At 29.5% G+C, this 20,918-nt stretch overlaps 2 protein-coding genes across 2 annotated transcripts; both read right to left on the bottom strand.

Moving 5' to 3' along the window:
• Positions 1-2,905: 2,905 nt before the first annotated feature.
• On the bottom strand, positions 2,906-5,448 carry LOC114398113 (transcription factor MYB20-like). The gene is made up of 3 exons (XM_028360265.1): positions 5,155-5,448; positions 4,544-4,673; positions 2,906-3,733 (listed from the first exon to the last, which is right to left on the bottom strand). The coding sequence occupies exons 1-3, from the start codon at positions 5,285-5,287 to the stop codon at positions 2,986-2,988; spliced, it is 1,011 nt and encodes a 336-aa protein (XP_028216066.1). The 5' UTR covers positions 5,288-5,448; the 3' UTR covers positions 2,906-2,985.
• Positions 5,449-13,408: 7,960 nt separating this feature from the next.
• Positions 13,409-16,523, bottom strand: LOC114398105 (ADP-ribosylation factor-like protein 8c). The gene is made up of 6 exons (XM_028360253.1): positions 16,325-16,523; positions 15,973-16,054; positions 15,829-15,861; positions 15,598-15,719; positions 13,965-14,126; positions 13,409-13,850 (listed from the first exon to the last, which is right to left on the bottom strand). Exons 1-6 carry the CDS (start codon positions 16,360-16,362, stop codon positions 13,733-13,735), a joined length of 555 nt encoding a protein of 184 aa, XP_028216054.1. The 5' UTR covers positions 16,363-16,523; the 3' UTR covers positions 13,409-13,732.
• Positions 16,524-20,918: the final 4,395 nt, after the last annotated feature.

Here is a 20,918-nt window from a genome sequence, read left to right as displayed (position 1 = left end):
TAATAATAATAATTTCAATTCGGTTCCTAAATTTGATGGCTACTTAACCTTTTTTTTCTTCTATGATTATCTTTCTCAACGTTTTTGTGACTTCTCCTACATTGAAGAACATCTTACATTTATAAATTTATTTTTCTCATTCATTATTGCTGGTATTTAGTATTTCTTAATGTATGATCTATTTGTTGGTACTAAAATTTTCTAGACCTATAAATTTTATGATGTTTACGAAAAGGTTAGACGAGAATGATAATATAAAAGTTGAAAAATTGAATAACTTATGCATTTGATCTATTTTATTTTCTTTTGAGGGTCTACTTAAATAAACATATCCAGAAATACTTCTAGAGAAAAAAATGAACTTCAAGTTAAAATTAATTTGTATACATAAGTTTTTTTTATAGAAAATTATATGAAAAAATTTCTACAAATTAAATTAATCCATGTATTGACTAATTTTAGTTTATGAATAAATTTTTTCATTTTCTTTTTTCTTTTGCTAAAAATATTTATGAAAAATTTATCCAAACATATACCCTAAATTTATAGGTAACCAAGGGACTTTTGTGCCGCCTGTGTTGAATTGTATATATAATAATCCGATAGGAATTGTATTCCTTGGCTGAAATTTATCCCTGGTTTTAGACGCTTCTTGTGTTATTGATCAGTTTTTATTAACAACAATCTGATTTTGCCTTTAAAAAAAGTATTTTTTGTGAAATTTATCTAATTTGATTCCAAGTGTTGAGGTATAGCTACATGAAATCTCATGAAACATGTTTCTTGTATGCTACATAAATCGTGAGATTAGTTTATAATTTTAAACAAAATAATTGTGTGGTACAAAAAAATTAAATAATTTGTTTGTAAACTAACACTGTATAAATAATTTTATATATATATATATATATATATATATATATATATATATATATATATAAAGAGAGAGAGAGAGAGAATAGATAGTCTACATTTTTATACAAATTTTTCATAATTGAAAATAATAAAAGATGAATCTAACTGATTATTATAATATTATATCTTGTTTCCGATTGTGACTATGCATAAAAGACATAAATGATTAGTTATTTTGAGGAAGTCTCATTGTGCTTGTCCTAACGTAAGTTGATTTTTTTCTATGTAGATTCGATGAGCAAAGGACGCGTACGTGGTATGGATTGAGAATGATGCGCACGATTAGGTATAATTCAGAAGACTATTCTCACATATTGTAATTCTCTTTTCTTGGACTCACATCTTGTAATTAATTGCATGACTAAATGTCACTTTTCGTTGTAGTGATATTGACCCCCATATTTGGAACCACTGGGTAAGGGAAAATGTCAACACGCTTGTGAATGCAAGAGCTTGATGAAAGTTGAAAGACTTGCAAAAATTATTGTTGTACTGAATATGTCAATAAATATAGAGTAATGATATGCACAAATCATTATTTCTTTCTATTTGATAAAAAAAACACTCTATTTTTATCCATTTCTTCTTATTACATCATAATTTTATCATACTTATATGTTTTTTCCTCCATCCGGGATCAAATAGGACATTGGGTATTCATATAACATTTTTCATAAATATATGGCATTTATCATCATTTTCCGTTAATTAAATTGTTGCATAAATATGTGGTTAAAAGTTACTGTAATTTACATTAGTAACAATAATGGTGTGTATGTCATTTATTGTTTTAGTATAAATATCTTTTGTAGATTGTATCTACACAAGAACTTCTTCATTAAAATATTTTAAATTGAAAGTCTTGTAATTAGGTTCACGTCTACATATCATGATTTTCTTTGAACGATTTTGTCTATTACTGATTAGTCCTATTCCTTTTATAACTATGGATTTTTTTTTTTTGAATTTTTTTAATAAATGGTTACTTGTAAGAGTACATTTATCATTGTTTATTCCTCTACCTTCGGTGATTTAACCCACTTAGATTTTTGGAGGATTTACCTGACTTAGCTGTGATTTTAGAAATATTCATGTCAAATATAATTCAAAATTGTGACTCTAAATCTCCTCCACAATTAATGGATGTCAGCTTTGAATGTCTTGCCATAACTCCATCACTCAAAGTATGCAGTATTGCAATAATGGGTGGCAAATGCCTTCGCCAAGTTCATTCTATCCATACATATTACAGAAAGAGATTTTGTTGTTGTCCTAAATTCTATCTTTGTTTTCTTGTTAGTTGATTATTCCTTTGTTGGTTTATCGTGTGGATTTTAGTTGTTTTTTTGTATTCCATATTCCACCAAAAAACTAAACAATTTTATTGGTAAAAATATTGATATATATTATTTATGCATTACTGTATTCTTAAATCTTAACATGATTTTTAATAAAAATAATCTATTATTATTTCTAAGTAAAGGAGTCTGCTTAACAAAACCTTAAAATAAAATAAACATGAATTTTATAGTTGTATGAAGATAAGGACTTTTTATTTATTTGAAAGATAAGGACTCTGAAACTAGCATTAGAACCACCTCAACAATTATACCAAAAAATGAAAAAGTAAAAAAATGACTTCGACCGAATAGAACAACAAACCAACATGAGTGGCAAGAAAATTTCATATCCGATTCATAATAAAAGAAATAAACAGAAAGCGCTAGTAAGAAAAAGACTACAATGAGTAATAATAATAATGAGAATAAGTCATAAGAGAAAAATAATTTGTTATTAATTAACAAAATAAAAAATATTTATTATATTAACAATGTATATCTATTGAATTAAAAAAATAAAACAGAGAAAAAAAAGAGAGAAACTTTTACTTTTACTGCAAAGAAAGAAACTTATTATTTCCATTAACATATTACATGTAATTTGTGTAAATGATAAAGTGAAAAGTTGGTAATGCTAAACAACAGTTGTGTTCTTCCTAATAAATTATTAACCGTTTATTCTTCGTAAAAACTTAGAAGCAAATCGCAAATAATGGGGAGAAAATTCAAATCAAAATAAGCCATATCCCCAAGATTCTGATTCCATGAACATTTTTGAGAATTGAGTGAGAGAAGCATCAAACACTTGGTTTTCATCACTATCATCATCTTCATTAATCAGCCAATAACGGTTGCCAATAATGTCATCATCCCACAAGGCCATGCTGCTATTGTTGTTGTTGTCGTCGTCTTTGTCTTCATTGTTGTTATTGTTAGTAATAGTGTTATTATCATTGTAATTACAAGACCATTCAAAATCTGGTAGCTGCAAGTCTTCAAGAAAATTGGTTGAATTTGAAGAAGATGATGAAGAGGTGGTGGATGAAGAGGAAGGAGCACAAGGCATTAGAATCTCATGAGGTTCAATTATTGGAACTTCATCTGTGCAGAAACCATTCATTAGCTCCATTGTGTCAAATAAGGGTGTTATGATTTGGTCTTCCTCTTTGGCTTCTTCAGTGATGGTTGATGATTCCAATGAAGTCTCTGGCTTCTCTGGCTCCTTATTTGGGTCAACTTTGGGGTCAAAGTCAACTTGCAAAGGTTGTTGGTTAGGCTCTTCTAATTCTACTGGTTGGTGGTGTAGTTGTTGATCTTGTCTGGTTTGATTTTGGTTTTGTTCATTTGCATTAGGAAGTGGTTTATGTGTGGCAGGATCAATGCCCATTTTCTTGAGCTTTTTCTTTATGTGTGTGTTCCAATGATTTTTTATCTCATTATCAGTTCTTCCAGGGAGATGAGAAGCAATCTTAGACCATCTGAGTAAAAAAAAAAATGACAAGAAAAAAATATCAATAATTAATAAAAGAGTATGACTAACCGAATTTTAATCTAAAAGTCATAAAAAAACATGAAAAAAATTATGAATAGCAGAATTTTATATTTTCTAATAAAAATATTTTTATTTTAAATTTTTTAACTGGTGGATTAGTTAACATTTGCCTTAGTAGAATAATATATAGTATTATACAGTATTGATTACAAAAGAAAACACGCGAAAGAAACAAAGATTCCTTCATTAACATAAGGTCTATGCGGAGATCACTTGAAAGGAAGAATTAATAGCCACTAAAATGCTCCATATGCCATGCAAGTTACGAAAACAGAAAAAAAATCCCCACAAGACAAATTTGGCCCATATTTACTTTTCTACGTCAATGACATTCCATTTTAGTCAATTTTAACTGCAATCATGAGAAGTTTTTTTTTTAATCCCGAAAAAAGGAAAAATAATATGAAAATAAAAGAGCTTAGTCTACAATTTATGTACGCCTCCTTTCCCTACCAGGTTTGAGACATGGGACCACGTCTTTTTCCCTAAGATGAATAAAGAATTACAACTTGGGGTGTATGTATTATGAAAATAATAAATTCAATTAGGTTGGTGCGTTTGGTGATACTTAAGATATCTTTTGAGCTTTTCATCATTTCCTGAGATAAGCCTAGTCTAGTAGTATTTCAAATAAGCACTGTAACAATCACTGATTATAATTATTAGTAATGTTCTTCAAGGAAAAATATACATGCAGAAAAAGCAAACAAGGGAAAATAGTGGGCTAGGAAATAACCTATTGCCAAGTTGAGCATGAAGATCAATGACCATTTTTTCTTCGTATTCTGATAAAAGACCTCTCTTTAAGTCTGGCCTCAAGTAATTTGTCCACCTGAGCCTGCAACTCTTCCCACACCTTAAAAGCCCTGCATGAAGTCACACTCCAATTGTTAAATTTAATTTTAGTGAAGTAATTGTTTCTGCCTAGCATTTTTATTCAAAATTACAAAACGAACAAACATGAAGATTATTTTCTCCACTCAATCTACGAAGCCAAGGGAAAAAAAATATGATTTCTCCAAATAAAAAGGCATAAGAAACACATGCAAGCTCAACTTTTGTTGTAACATGTTTTGAAGATTAGTTCTAACTAAAAGGTGAAAAGAGTATGACAATTTTGAGTGGTGCTTGATTTCATTGTTATTGACAGAATGGAAATCAAAGGAGCTGCGGAACAGAGGAACCATGAAGAAAGACCACAAAACCAATTGACCATAATGCAAAATATTGTTGAACCATTTTAATGATATTCATAACCAAATAGCAAATGAAGCATGAAAAACTGTGGCATTTCATTATTCATAAATGATTTGAATGGCTAGAAATTAAGGATTAAATTGAGGAGACCTGCTAGCTTAGGGACAGCTCTCCAGCAACATTGGCCATTAGTGAGGATGAAGCTTATGAGCTTCTTATCCTCCTCTGCAGTCCATGGCCCCTTCTTCAACCCAACTTTGTCACAACAAGGTTGCCTTCCCATTTTATATCAAAAGGGAAAATGCTATAAAGCCAAGTTATTATGAATAATGAATAACCCCCCTAACACTGAGACTCAGAAATAGAGAAAGAGACACACAAAGAGAGAAAGAGAGTTTAAGGGAGCCAAGAGGAATGAATATGCACACAAGTTAGGATAGAGCACCACCACCAACTTATTTATATATAGAAATCAACCCCTCTAAACTTCAAAGTCGCTAAAAGTCCTAAATCCCACTATCACAATTTTATATTTTATTTATTGATGAACAAAATTGTGTGCATTATTCAATACTATTTCTTTCTCTAATACTACTTTCTTGTATTGTTCTTGTTTTATCGGTTATTATGGATTTGTGTTTAAAATGGGCACGTGTGCATTGGGGATGAGGCACGTGCCGGGTCTCAATCAGAAAGCACCACCTCGTCCACCAGCTTTGCTTGTGATGGAAGCGTGAGATACTCCACTCACTAACTCAAACCTATGGCTATGACTATGAGGATGGTAAGAGTATTAAGTAAAAGTAAGACATTACCGCAAATGATACACACATCATAAGTCTCTTCTCTTTTTTTTTCTCGGACGTTTTTTCAATTTATAATAACTATAACTACTACTACTTCCAATGTGTGAACGTGGTGAGAAGTGAGAACAAGAGAGGGACAGAAACAGGGAAATTGATCATTTGTTTTTAACTAGTATTTTGGATGGATAAAAACATCAAGTCAATGAAACAGAAGTTTGAAATTTGAATATTCCGATTTAGATTTCTATTATACCCTTGCTAGAAAATAAAAAATGTTAGACCTAGGCCAAATTTTAATAAAATATTGTCAAAAAATTTGCAACTATTATTTTTTTAAGCGGCAAATGGGAGGGCTAACACCTATACATATAACAAGAAAGATTGGCCATCAATGCCAACAAAAGAAAAGGGTGCAGGATTAATTGTTCTTTTAGATACTAAATTATTGTAACATAATTGTAATTTTATCTTTTAAATATGTGATTAATGGTTTGAAGGATTAGTTCTTAGCTCTCAATTAATGGATATTTTGGTTCAAAAATAAAAATTGTTCATTTAGATGTATAATAACAAAATTAAAAAAATTCCATAATATCATAATATATATGGGATAATTTTTCTAAAAAGATGATAAGAATATGTAGTTTTAAAATTAAAGTAGGCGGTTATGTTTTTGAAAAAAAATATATATACAACATTAAAATAATGTTATTCTTTTTTATGCAATGACAACCATAAAATTTTAACTTAAAACTTTGTATTACCTAAACACTTTATCACAATTTTTTTAAAACAGTAAATGGTAGCTTGTTAGTTTAATAATTTTATTAAAAAGTATTATTTATTAGAGAAATTTGAACATGCAAATTCTTTCCTTTTTTTATCCTTTCTCACTTATTAGATCAATGTTATATCTCTACTTTATCACATTAAGTTAATTTTAGTGGGTTAAAATAAACTTTTTCAATCATTACAATTTTTTTGAAAGTTTACTTGTAATTAGAAAAAGAACTTATCAAAACCAACCTTAGTCATGCTTCCTCACATCACATTTATATGTATCTTTCTTTCTTTCTTTTTTTTCTATTAAGGTCTTGAAAGATTATTTGTACGTATTCATAATAAGGTTTGACCTTTTGCCACTCTATTACGAAAATTATAGAAACAGCCACTTAGGATTTGTGAGCGACCCAACGATGGTGTGTCATACAGCATGAGCCTCTCGTAGTTTAATACTTACGTTGAGAAAAAAAATAGCCAAACAGTATATAATTTAAGAAAATGTTATTATGTTTAATTTTTATGAAAAATTATAAAATACTGCATTCTTTTTTATTTTTGAAAATTGTAAAAGTGATAAAAAAAAAGTATTGTAAGTATTTTTTTATCCGTATGAAAATTAAAGAAAAAGATTACAGACGAAGGAACACAGCTCCTACGTACAGCATCAATTGTGACAAAACATTGAGAAAATCTGGACAAGTATCCAGCAAAACTAGTGGATGACTAAGGAACACTAAATATATTTTATCAAATACTTTTTAAGCACATATCTTTTTATATAATAAATATTTTAAAATAAAAGTTTCTATTCCATCTTAACTAAAACATTTTCCTATGAATATTGTGACACTTAATCAAGATTTTGTTGCTTTCTTTTTGTTTTTGAGATTTTGTTGGTGTATTTTTGGGATTTTGTCTAATTACACTGTACTTTATACACTTTTTTGAAATTTTCTTTTTTGACATGAAATTAAGGGAGATAGCAGGGACATGACGAATTGATAACGTGTTCAAATTAAAATACGTATAAAGAAAATAAATGCACCTGAGTAACCTTTATATCTATAAACTTTTTTAAATCTAACCTCAGATATAATAATCAAACCAAGGAGGACGTAGCTGATAGAGACTGATTAATCTTCATCAGTAATCCTATGTTTGTTACCTGAAAATACAACTGTATATTTTAATACTCGATGGAGTTTTTAAGCTTCTCTGACTGCAACTTGAATAGAGATGATAAATAGCTACAAAATAAAGATATCCCTGTAGAGATGATTAATAAAATGACAAGGTATTTTAGTATGCCATTCTTCACTGTGTAGTCACGTCATATCATGAATAATGAATTCCCCAACCCCCATGGAATAGAATTGCTAACACTAAGATACAGGTTTAATTATAATTATATATATATATATATATATATATATATATATATATATATATATATATATATATATATATATCACAGCATATTTTGTTAATTAATTTATTTTCTTTTAGTGTGTAACCTCTATATATTATTCTGAGTTCATAGCTGATCGATCGATATTTCAAAGAGGTATATGCGATTATTATTATTATTATTTGTGTGTCTTGGTGACTGAATGAATTTGCCTAGGTAAGTATATCTGCCGGCTATTTTTGAGGGGATGGAGAAAATGAAACAGCAACAACCCAGTAGAGAGTAGTAGCAACCTTTGAATTTGACATTTGCAAACTATTTTTGCTGTTGACTATTGTGTCATGATAATAGCATCGTCTTAATTGTATATATGGTGAATGGACTCAACTGTGATTGTTTTATCCAAATTGTTGCTTCACTCCCGAAAGAAGAGTGATGCTTTTTCTACTTAAATATATCCTTCATATTGATAAATGATTCAGAAAACGAAGTACCATGTTCATATATATAACGTTATCCAAAAAAATAGTGAAGAGACTCGTATTAATTTGGAGAAAATTATATTGAAAGATTGCTTGCGCAATGAAAGGTCAATGGAGGGCAGAAACTATACACTTTGGAAAGTTGGAAAATTATAGCTAGAAGGAAAAAATTCTTAAACATGTATCCTTATATATAGTGTAGGGACATCGTCCTCAAAATTCTTAAACAATTTTTTTTTAAAATTTAAACAATAATCTTAATTCCGAATCTTAAATATATATAATTATATCAAATATTCAAAAAAAATTACCATACATAATAATTCTATCCACCGACCGACTCAAACATAATTATATCTCAGATCTGAATCACATTCAACAACGAAAATTAATTTTATCAAACCCTAAACAAATGGCACCTAATATCCGTTAGAGAGCAAAGCAAATCACGTTTGAGCACGGCAAGAAATTATCATTGTCATTGAATTGTTTCTCAAAATTAAATCATGCAACACTCAACTTCACCTGTTAAATTTGTCTTGATATCAATAAGACACAATAATTCAACTGATATACAAAGTACAAACACATCTTTAATAGTTATACCAAAATAGTAAAAATACACATAAGGTTCATAGTTGTCAACAACGAAGTTTATAATTCTAAATTTCTAATTAATATTTATCTACGGTCCATTAGGACACATGATTATAATAATGTGTTTGACCGTTCATTCCCTAGTTCCCTAGAAGATTATCATGATCATACATTATCACTATTTATTGATCGATTTGGCAAAAAAAAAAGCATTTTTAATGTTGAAATCAACCTTCTCTAACCGATAGCATTTACTTACTCCATTAACAACTCTGTTTTTGTTTATTATTTGTTGAGTTTCCTTCCAATGATATGATATACATCATTTTTAATTTATGCATGATCATTCTTTAATTAACGAAACACTAGCGATTCAGTTCTCTACCATAGGTCCCAAAAATCAAGTTGTGTCTCCAAATTGGAAGAATCTATGTATTTAATAACTGACGATTAGTCCTGCTTCTTCTAGCAGCCGGTTCCCAAGTTAAATCTTCTCCGAGTTTGAGTTGTTAATTAACAGCAAGATTGTGTAGGTATAATAAGTTTAGGGGACATTCACTAACTTGTTTTTATCCATCTAAATCATCTTTGTATCTATATTTTTTTAATGACAAAGAGTAACCAATGTGATTAAAGAAACAAAATAAAGTTACTACTACTTCTCATTATACCGTAAAAAAAATAGTTAAAAAAGTACATTAAAAAGTGTTACTAATGCATCTCAGTATACTTTCAGTACATACTTAAGGAAAATTTTAATTAAAAAAATTATATTGTTAATCTCTAAATCAGAACACTAGTTCTTTCAAAAACAAAATAAAAATCAGAACACTAATTAAGAAGACCGTTATTTTATTTTATTTAGATTTGTACCTATCCTATATGTTTCTGTATCCTGGTTTCTGGACCAAACTGCTGCTGGTTAGTTGGATTTCCTAACATATATGCTTTATTCAATTTTTCAGTTAAATCAGGTTTTGTCTCTATACAATTTCAGGTTTCAGATTTTAATTATTAAAATTTATTTATTTATTTTTATACCCTCGTTTATTTTTATTTATGAATTTTAGTCCTTAATTAAGAAGTATTAAAAATGAACAACAAAAAGGGTACAAATTTAACTCCATATAAACTAAAATTGATGAATAAAAACATTTTATATTGTATAAAAATGGCATAAAAATTGGATTTGTACGTATCCTCTTTCTATGCATGTATCCTGGTTTCTTGACAAAACTGCTTCTGGGTTAATTCGATTTCGTAAGATCTATGTTTTATTCAATTCTCTCAGTAGAGTATAAATCCTTGACGTATAACAACAACTACCCATCTTGGACTTACCTGCGTAGTGCCACCTAATAAGTCATGTAGTACTGACTTTGAACTTTAGACAATTTTTTAAAATCATTTTATTAACATTTTATATTATAAATTTTGAGATCATTCTAACGTGTGGCTGGTGTATGCAACCACCGATCCTCTTTTGCCCTTTCACATGTCAGTGAGAGACATAATTGTCCTACACAACAATAGTGAGGAAATGATGCCTGTGTTATTACGTTAATAAGTGTTTGAAATCTTAGATAAGAGTCGCAAAGTCCATGGGAACAATGATTTTCAAAATCATCCAACAAAATAAATAAATTCTTGACTATAACGAGCGATAATTTTGAGTATCATGGAACTAGCTAGGTTTCAAAATATGTTGTGCCTAATTGGAAACTTTTATCATCATGTCTAATGCAATTAATATTTATTGAAAATAATTATGTACACAACTATGAGGGAAAGAAAAGAAAGAACTACAGGACAACGTGCTCTTTTGAACTTCCTCTCGGCACTGTTAAAGTACTTGACACATTTAGACAAACAAGTGCATGCGTGTAGAGCTCTTAGCGTACAAATCAAAAATCTCAATTGTGATTCGGTCAATTATTAGGTAATTAGGTGGTTAATATTTTTTTCAACCAATCCAATTAGGATTTTTAGTCCAATGTGAGAGTGCATGTATTGTCAACGGAATTATATTCATTGAGTATTAAGTTATTAATATATTATATGTGTATTTTTTCGTCTATCTATATAATTTAATCTAATTTCTCTATTCGTGACACTTCACGCTTACATCATAATTGTTACCTCAAGAAGTTTAAAATTTGACGTTGCTGACATCACGGTCAACTCAAATGTTAACAGGTGCTTCTCTCAAATCCACAAAATTTTCAACGAGGAAAAGTATACTTGAAATTTTCAGGAAAAAAAATATATATATATACTGCCTAGGGTGATGTTTTTTCTTCTCCGTTGATTGGTTTTCTCAAAGATATTTCACGGATTTTCGATCATACATTGCATATATAGAAAATTCCAATTCTTGCTTGGGGAAACTTGCGTCAAAAACGTTGCATTCAATCAAACACATCATCTATTAAAAATAGTTTTGAGAAGGAAGTATAATAATTTAGCATAACGCAGACGCTATTGAAGAAATAAGCTAATTAACATGTTTTAGTATAAAAAATAGTGGTTGAAAGACAAAGATTTATCACAAAAGTCTACACAAAGGAATTAATAGTTGATATTTTTAGGGCTGCTAGAAAGTAATTGGCAAAAAAATCCCAGCCATGACTTTCATGTTTAGTGAAACCTTTTGTGAAAAATACTTATATGTATTTATCATTTAATTTTTATAATAGTGGCCAAACAAAAACAATTACGCACAGGCAGCTGGGCAATAGCCATAGTCCACCAAATAAAAATAAATAAATATTTGAATTAATAATGACCATTGAATCAAATTAGCAATACATAGAAAGAATAGATATTTTTAACCTTCAGATGAGATAAAACAAAATTATTTTTTCAAGAAGTCGTGGGCCTTCTGAGAAATTGGTTTGGAGTCATCTATCTAATGGGTTATGGGCGATTATACGGTCCATATGAAAAAGCTCTTTATGGAAAAATTTGTAAAGTAAACATCAGTTTAAATTTACTAAGTATAACAAAAATCTAAATCAAGTTCTCTCTTTTACTCAGGCTATTATAAATTTAATTTTCTTCAAAAAAAAAATTTGTATTCTATTTATTGCATTCCAACTTGTCACATACTTTAAAAAATTAATATGCATGTACCTTGAGCATAAAAAGTTTTTAAACTGTCAATTAATTTCAAATCATTATTGATATCAATTTTATGAGAGTCATTATAAAAGTTAATAAACTTATTATATATATGATAATTTTTAATTAAATAATAATGTAATTTTTATTACACTATCAATTCATGTACTATTTATTAATACCAATAAAAGTTAACTATAAGTTAAACTTATAATATTTTTTTTTACAGCAGTTAAACTTATAATATTAAGAGTTCAAATATTGAAATTATTATTCTAAGGAAGACATCCCTTATCCATCACCTATCACCCGAGACCTGATCTCACAAATTTATCAATAAGGCTTCTTGATCATAAATATAAAAATAAAATAAAAGAATAAGTTGTCATGATGTCACATACTTAATTAACCAATGAGACAATCTAAGAACGATTTTTCACTTTACACCATGATGTGTTAAAAAAGTTTAACTTGCCCGATATTGTTTGTAGTTATTTAGTGAAGTTATAACTTGTAATATATATCCTCCAATTCAATTCTTTTAGTACTTTTAAAGAACCAAAAAATAAAAATAAGACGAAGGATACAAGTATATTTTAACTAAAATTATAATATACGAGTATGCTTATAATCATTACTTATATTTATTATATTTTTATTTTTATTTAAAAATATAAAAGATGGTGTTAACGCCTAACAAGTCGGCATTTTCAGTTTTCTTAGAAAAACAAAAATATAAACTTGTAAAAGAGCAATGACATCTTTTTATTAGGCGTTTTCTAATTATACGTAAACTGGTAATTATATTTTTTATTATTTTGATAAATATTATTTTAGTATTATTTTAGAAAGAAAAACCCTATAGTTGTACACCACAATATGAAATTTGTGCGTTTTCTATTTCCAAAGATTCATCATTCAACTCCAGTAATTTAATGGTCATTTTTACTGTTGTTGTAACCGAAAAGATACAGGTCATTTCTCATGTTATGCTGCTGCATATTATCATATAAAACAAGCGTTACAAGTTACAACTTACAAACACGGCTATTTTCTAGATAACGAAAAACAAAAATACCAAAAAATCACACGCTAATCTAAATAATGCCCATCTTTCTTGTATATAATAAATTGATTGCCAAGTAATATCCAATGCCTTTGCTACTTTCAAATGCTAAGACAAGTGTTGATACATTTTCAAATGGTGATTTGGGAAGCATTCATCAAGATATAACTTTTTTCCCCATATAAGGAACACAATAGTATTCAATTTTTCAGACAAATAAACTTGTTGGACTTGTATTTTATTAAAAATAGAAACCAAAAAAAATAAAATGTACGAGATCAACTAATCGGTTTATGATACATAGGAACACTGCATGCAATATTTGAGTGATCTGACCTGGTTTGATTACTATACAAACAAACTTGAACCACAACTAAATTAATGAAAATGTATTCTTCTACCAAGAAGGAATTTCCTCAACGCCTTGTATCTTTGACTAAAAATGAAATACTGGCCAAACCAAGGATCACTTTGCAGTGTTTGAGTGTTTGATTAGCCAGTCAATGACTACATCTATGTTAACAGAATCCTTGCATGAAATCATATAGCAGCAGACCTCTCTGTCTTTAATTGACTCAAGTCCTCTGAAATCAACCAAGGAGAAAATCCAAATGTTCAATTAGTTACATAACACATCAGGACAATTTTTTTTTTTTAAAGAAAAAAGATATAAGACAATATTGATATCTAGAACTCACAGCTGATCTACCAATGCTTGCTTAGAAAGAGCTTCTGACTTGTCAATTTTGTTTCCAAGAACAAGCAAAGGAATCGCACTCAAAGAAGGTTTTGTCAATAGATCATGTAACTCACTTCGAGATATTGGAACACTGTCTCTATCAGCGGCATCTACAACATATCTGTCTTAGCATCCATCAAGGAAAAGAACAAAAGTGTAAAAACAAGGAGAATGGACATTTCCAATAATTTGAAAGAGCTATATATAATAACACTCCACAAGATGAAGCATGCATGACCAACATTCCATTAGATCATCAGAAACAATAGATTTTGATACAACCAAGCATTACGTTTTCCATTCTTTGTGTTTGAAACATAAACAGGAAAAGACAACAGTATAAAAACTGCTTTTGGGGTGAGTATCCTGTATTATATGTTGTTAGAGATCTATGCAATATAAATGACAATATCCATGTGTCTTCAAGGATGATTGAACCATCATATGGCATATGAGCCTCTTCCATGAGTAAGTCAGGTGTTCAATTCTTAATACTTCCATCTTATATCAAATTATGCTTCAGCATATGTTAGTGGTGAAATAAAATTTGTCCTCACTTAAATCCCAAAGTCTATTTGCATGAGGGTACATATTATTGATGTAAATAAAAACTGTTCCCAAGTATTTTCTTGATAGCTTAAATAAACTTAAAGGATGGTTAGTCATTGCAATAGGTAATCATTATAAGAGTAGGCTTCACAAACATTTTCCTTTTCTCCTAATTCCTAAAAAGATCTTAGGAGGCCTTTGTGTTTTGAAAGAATATGCTTATGAATGTTTGGCTAGCATTGTAACATTTTTGGAAATGTTTTGCAAAATTCAAATGATGGGATAAAGACTGTGGTAGAAGTGGGGAGTGGTAGTGCCACAGAGGTTGGATGACAAGATAGCTTAGGAATGGGAAAGCAACATAGCCATCCGGCCATCCCTCATCACAGGAATAAAAAAAAGACAGGACTTGGAATGTGTCACTTGCCAGGGAATTAATAATGCTCAATTTTTTAAAAATTTATAACATGAAAATATTATATTCCCAAGTTCACTTTCCTAAAAATAACTTACTACTTCTTCAAACAAATGCACACTTAGGGTAAGGATAAAACCCTCATTTACATGGTTGATTATTCTAGACTTCTCCAAGGAACCAGAAAAAACCCTCTAACAGTATGAGGTATCTTAAGTAAAATGGCATGAAATGGAACTCTATTTACAAAAACCTCCAATGAAATTGTACAATGCAGACAATTTCCTGTTTGAAGTCTAAAAACTAAAAAGTTAAAAAGAAAAAAAAAGAGCATATAAAACCTAAAAATTACAAGTCAGTATTTGTTTGGCTCAAACTTATTTTGGAGAAATAATCAATTTTGTGCCAGCTTCTTGAGAGAACTTTTGAGGGGTAAAAATCATTATCCTTAAAACACTATACTGAAATATCCTATTAGTCTAAGATTATTGGCAACTTTTGATTCAAAGCCAAACTTAAAAAACACAATGAAAGATATGCATGTGTCATGTGTGTGTGTGAATGTATATACATATGTTTGCACTCACGAATATATAGCTGAAAGAGAGAGCAGTAAGAGAGACAATACACGATAGCAGAGACACCCCGACAGTATCGCTCCCACATTGATCGGAACCTCCTCTGTCCCCCAAGGTCCCAAAGCTTTATTGTGACATTTCCCTTAGTCACTTTTCTCATGTTGAAACCAACCTGGGTTTAACACCAAGAATTATATTTCAATTACAAAGGCAAACATGCTCACAATCTTCAAACATGTAACCATTCAAGATGCAATCAAAAAGCAAAGATAGATACACACAGTTGGAATCATGTCCTCACTGTAGCCCCCAGTCTGCAGGTAAACAAAACCAAATACCAATGTCAATAACAGTTATACTAGAACTGAACTTCAGGGTTTCTAAATTGAGTAAAAAATTGCAACGCAGCAGCAGCAGCAACTCACAGCAATTGCATTGACAAGAGAAGTCTTGCCAGCATTCTGAAGGCCAACAAGTGAAAGTTCCATCTCCTGTTTAAAAAACAAGCTGACACAACCAACAAACAGAAACTCACAATCATTAAAGGGCTTGACTTAAAAGGAACCCTTAAAACCAATTAACCTAAGCTCAACTTTTAAGGCTTTTCTGAATCTCAATCAATAAAGCATGTCCCAAAATTTAGGATGAAATTTCACAGATAATAAATCCCAAATAAGTACAAATATATATATATATATATATATATATATATATATATATATATATATATATATATATATAATGAACAAATAGTAGTATTGTGGATAAGAGGTTTACCTGCGGAGCCAATTGAGGAAGGAATCCCAGAGACCCATTGTGTGTGAATCAAAAAAAAGCGAAGAGAGAAATTGAAAGAGAAAGATGAGGTATTATATGTTGGAGGAAACAAGAAACTTCGCGGACCAACAAAGGGTAAATAGAATAGAATGTGAAGGAAGGAAGGATTGGAATCTAGGATGGCAATACGACATAATATATATGTCTCTGTCTTTTCTAGTACCTTGTTTTTCTTATATAACCGCTGTTTCAACCTCTCCACTTGTACTCTACATACTGCTCTATCTCATTTCACTCTTACGTTACGCCCCATTTTTATTTTTAGCAAGTTAAATTAATTATTTGTTTCTTATCATTTCATTATTTGTATTTTTAGTTTTTATAATTTGAGTGTGGTTTTTTTTATTTATAATTTATATTTTAATTTTCTTTTAGTCCTTATAATTTAAAAGTGGTCTTTTTAATCCTTATAATTTATATTTTAACTATTTTTTAGTACCTATAATTTAAAAATGATTTTTTTAGTTTATATAATTTATATTTTAATTATCTTTTAGTTTTTATTACAAAAAATTATATAAAAATAATTAGCTACAAATTAATTATAAATTATCAACTATTTTTTTATTTATAAATTATCAATTATTTTTTTATTACATATTATCTTGCGATAAATTAATTATGAATTAGTTACTAATATTTTTCTAATTAATTGGAATTGATAATATTACTCATATTTTGATGTTAAGGATTAAAAGTGAATTAAAATATAAATTATAAAGACTAAAAAAAATTAAAATACAAATTATAAAAACTAAAATTATTTTCAAACTACAGAAACTAAAAGATAATTAATATAAACTATAAAAATTAAAAAAATCACTTCTTCTATAAGGACAAAGATACAAATGATAAAAACACCTTAATTAAACCGATAAGATAAACACGGTGTTTTTTTTGCTGGACATAAGATAAACACAACTTTTTGTGTTTAATCTTAATCTACAGGATAATTTCTTGAATTAAGAGGATATGGTAACATAACTGTTTTCATCTTATTTTATTTATCAGTTAAAATTTTATATTATATTATGATAGAATTGAGAATATATTTTGCTATTTACTTTCACTTTGGTTTTCTCTGTCTCTTACTAAAATATGATAAGATAATTTTAACAAAAAAATATGATCAGATAATTCTATTACTTAGGCCCTCTTTGTTTCATGATTTTTAAAACTATTTTCTGATTTAAAAAAAAAATCAAAATGAATACGTTCGTTTAGAGTTTTAAAACAAACAAAAAATAGAATATCTTTAAATTATTTCAGTTTCCTATTACTCATGTTCTTTTTTTTATACATTTTTTATATCATCTCCCCCTACTTCTACACTCTGAAAATCAGTTTTTCAGTTTTAATTTATAAAATAATTTTCTAAATATATAATAATCAAACATACTCATTTTATTTATTTGGAAAGGCAAAACGACATCTATTAAAACATAAGAGCATTAGATTAAGCAGGAGATGCGGTCCACAGAAAATATGCAATTCAAGCACATCCAAATAGGGATGGCAACTCCGAGGATCGCCGATGAGTATGATGCTTCTCGTTTTCATTCTTTTAAAAGACAGAACGGCTACAATATAAATATAAATAAAAGATGTGAATTTATAATTTTAATATTTATTCTCATATCTGTCGAGTTTTATTGAGTTCAGATGCATGATATATCTTTACTAGGGTAATCAAAGCAAAATTTGACTTAAAAAAAAATAAAAAAATACGGGGTTTTAGCGAGTTGATCGATTAAATGGATTGAAATTTATTTGCAATTAATTTTCCCAAGAAAACGTAAAATAAAGAATGGAGTGAAATAGCCCATGCGTATATGGGATTACATTTTTTTATAATTTAAATTTATTTATATATTTTCAAATAAATTATATATTAAGGTTTTAATATTCATTTTTATCTTCATCCTTATTTAAGTAAGATAATATTTATATCCGTATCTATATCCGATCAAATGTGTCATTAAAGTTGGAATAGCACATGCTGCTACAGATTATTTGTGCTGCCTACGTCTAGGACTCCTCCCTGCCAATACTTGTATGTATCTCCTAACCTTTTTTATTCAAAAAAAAAAAAAAAAAAAAAACAGAGCATCCTTACATAACTTCCTGCATAGTGGCAGGAAAAAAAATGTACTATCAATTGCTCATTTTATTCTATTTACCACTTAAAGATTTATATTTTGTAGTACAGGTTGACTTACAAACCAACATGAAAAGATTAAGAAATATTTTCCCATTTCATATTCTCCATCCCTTCAAGAGGATATAACAAGGTCATCCTATCATCTTGTTTTATTGTATTTACTAGCTAAAACTTTATATTATAGTGAAGCTTGACTTGGAAAATAACACGATGGGATTATATTGTAGTGCAAATTAATTGTTGAGTCGACCCCATTGTCTCAAAAGCAGAGATTCTCCGAACCATAGTATTATCCCTCAAGTCTCTAACATTTTTTCTTCATGGAATTGCCACACCACAATTGTCGTTGTCAAGTGTAAATGCAGTTCCTTTTCTAAAATTTTCTCTATGAGCTCACCAATTTCATGTCATTGTATTGTTCCTATCTTTAATACGTATCATGTTTACGAAGACAAATATGTGATATCTTCTCCCTTAATTCGTTTTTATATACAATATTATATGCGTAAATAGCTTTAGAAACAAATTGATATTGATTATTAAATGATAAAACATTAAAATAGGTTTAGAATCAACAATTGATTTACATTTACCAACTAAGTGACTAAGCTTATTTTTCTTTTTTCTCCCACCTTAACTTGTCCCGGTTCTAATGCCAGACTCCAAGCTCAACCCAACCAATTAGCCTAGGGAGTTGCTATTTACACTGCCCTTTATTTCTAATGCACTCTCTTTTGTAATTTATTTTCCCAAAATACCCTATATTTCATAAACTAATGCACTCCCCTCTACTTGGCCCTTTTGATGGTATCCCTTATCTTGATGTTGAAAGGTCCACCTTGAGGCTTGAGCACATGTTCGTCACTGTAGCAAGAGTGGGTTCTTTGTTATTGGATCTAATGATGTAGGTTTAAGTTGGATCTATGATCCTCTTTGTTGGGTTAATGAGGGTGTTGAGCAATGGTGGAGATTAAGGAGAAACAAGAAGATTTCAGAAGAAAACAAAAATGATTTTTATCAGATTTTGATAGGTACTTGGATTTAGGGATGAAGTTGCACTGGTGCTTTATAAAACTAGAGATGAAGTCCTTGGTATGACAACGAGGATAGTGGTGATGGAGAGGAATTGAGGTCGAAGATAGTAGTAGGAGAAGCAACCATGTAGGCAATCGGCATAAGGAGCACCGTGGTATTTTAATTTCTAAAGCACAGGATATTTTGGGGGGAAATTTTCAAAAGGAGAGTGTATTAGCCACATGTGGGAGTGCAAATAGTAACTCCCTTAGCCTAAACAAGAAATGAAACGCTGTTGACTCATTACCAGGCCCAAATAAATGTGTTCGGGCTGGAAAATCCAGTTGCATTATGTCGCAGACTAATGTTATTCATACCAATAAATTATTTAACATACCTCCCTTTTTTTTCTCAGCAAATGCTAATTTATTAGTTTTATTAGAAATGTTAGTTGGAAGAAATGAACTCACAACCTTTTCCTCTTCTTCCTTCATCATTCTTCAACCATTAGACTAACCTTATATTTCTTTCCTTTTTTATATTTGTTATTATCCAAAATGCCTTTTTATTTATACTTTTTCTAATTATCCAAACTCTCTGCCCCTACTCGTTGCTAATGACGAAGGCAAAGATGAACCGGAGCAACTTCATCAAGACATTTAAATTATTATCTCGAATTCCAGCCAACCGGAGCAACCAGATTCCATATTTATACCCACCTTGTCTACTTCAAAATACCTCCAAGCCATGCTTTAAATAAACCTACCCCTCCATTATCTAAAAACGCATTGTATACAGTGCAGCAGCCAACAAACTAATAAAAAAACTATGGCTCTTCTTGCAATCATTAGTATTAGAATAGATTTCCCGAATGTAGTCTGTATTGTAATGATCAGAATTAGTTATAAAGCCATCCTCGGCAGAGTTTTGTGCCATATATTTTAGCCAAATTCAGTCACATAGTCCTGATCTATATCAGGATACCTCCATCCCAACATCTTGGATAATTAGGGAGAGGTATGAATAAAAGGGCATTTTAGAAAATAACAAATATAAAAAAGGAAAGGGAGGTGTGTTGAATAACTTTGGGAGTGTGAATAATATTTTATGCTAAACTGTTGAGACCACGTTTTAGAAAAAAATCATTCTTAAATAGAAAGTACTATACCGGATATCATTCAAGTTAGTACGAACTATCATTTTATCAACTTATATGCTAGTTTCATTTAAGATCAAGCCAATTAAACTCAATTTCTGATATTTTGTAAAACTATATAGTGGAATGACAGGTTTGCATTTCTTACACAATAGAAATATATTTTTATTACATATTTTTTTAGTGAAATCATGTCTTCGTGA

The sequence above is a fragment of the Glycine soja genome, chromosome 2 (assembly GCF_004193775.1).
Source record: "Glycine soja cultivar W05 chromosome 2, ASM419377v2, whole genome shotgun sequence".
NCBI lineage: Eukaryota > Viridiplantae > Streptophyta > Magnoliopsida > Fabales > Fabaceae > Glycine > Glycine soja.
This window is presented reverse-complemented; position numbering and strand designations above follow the sequence as displayed.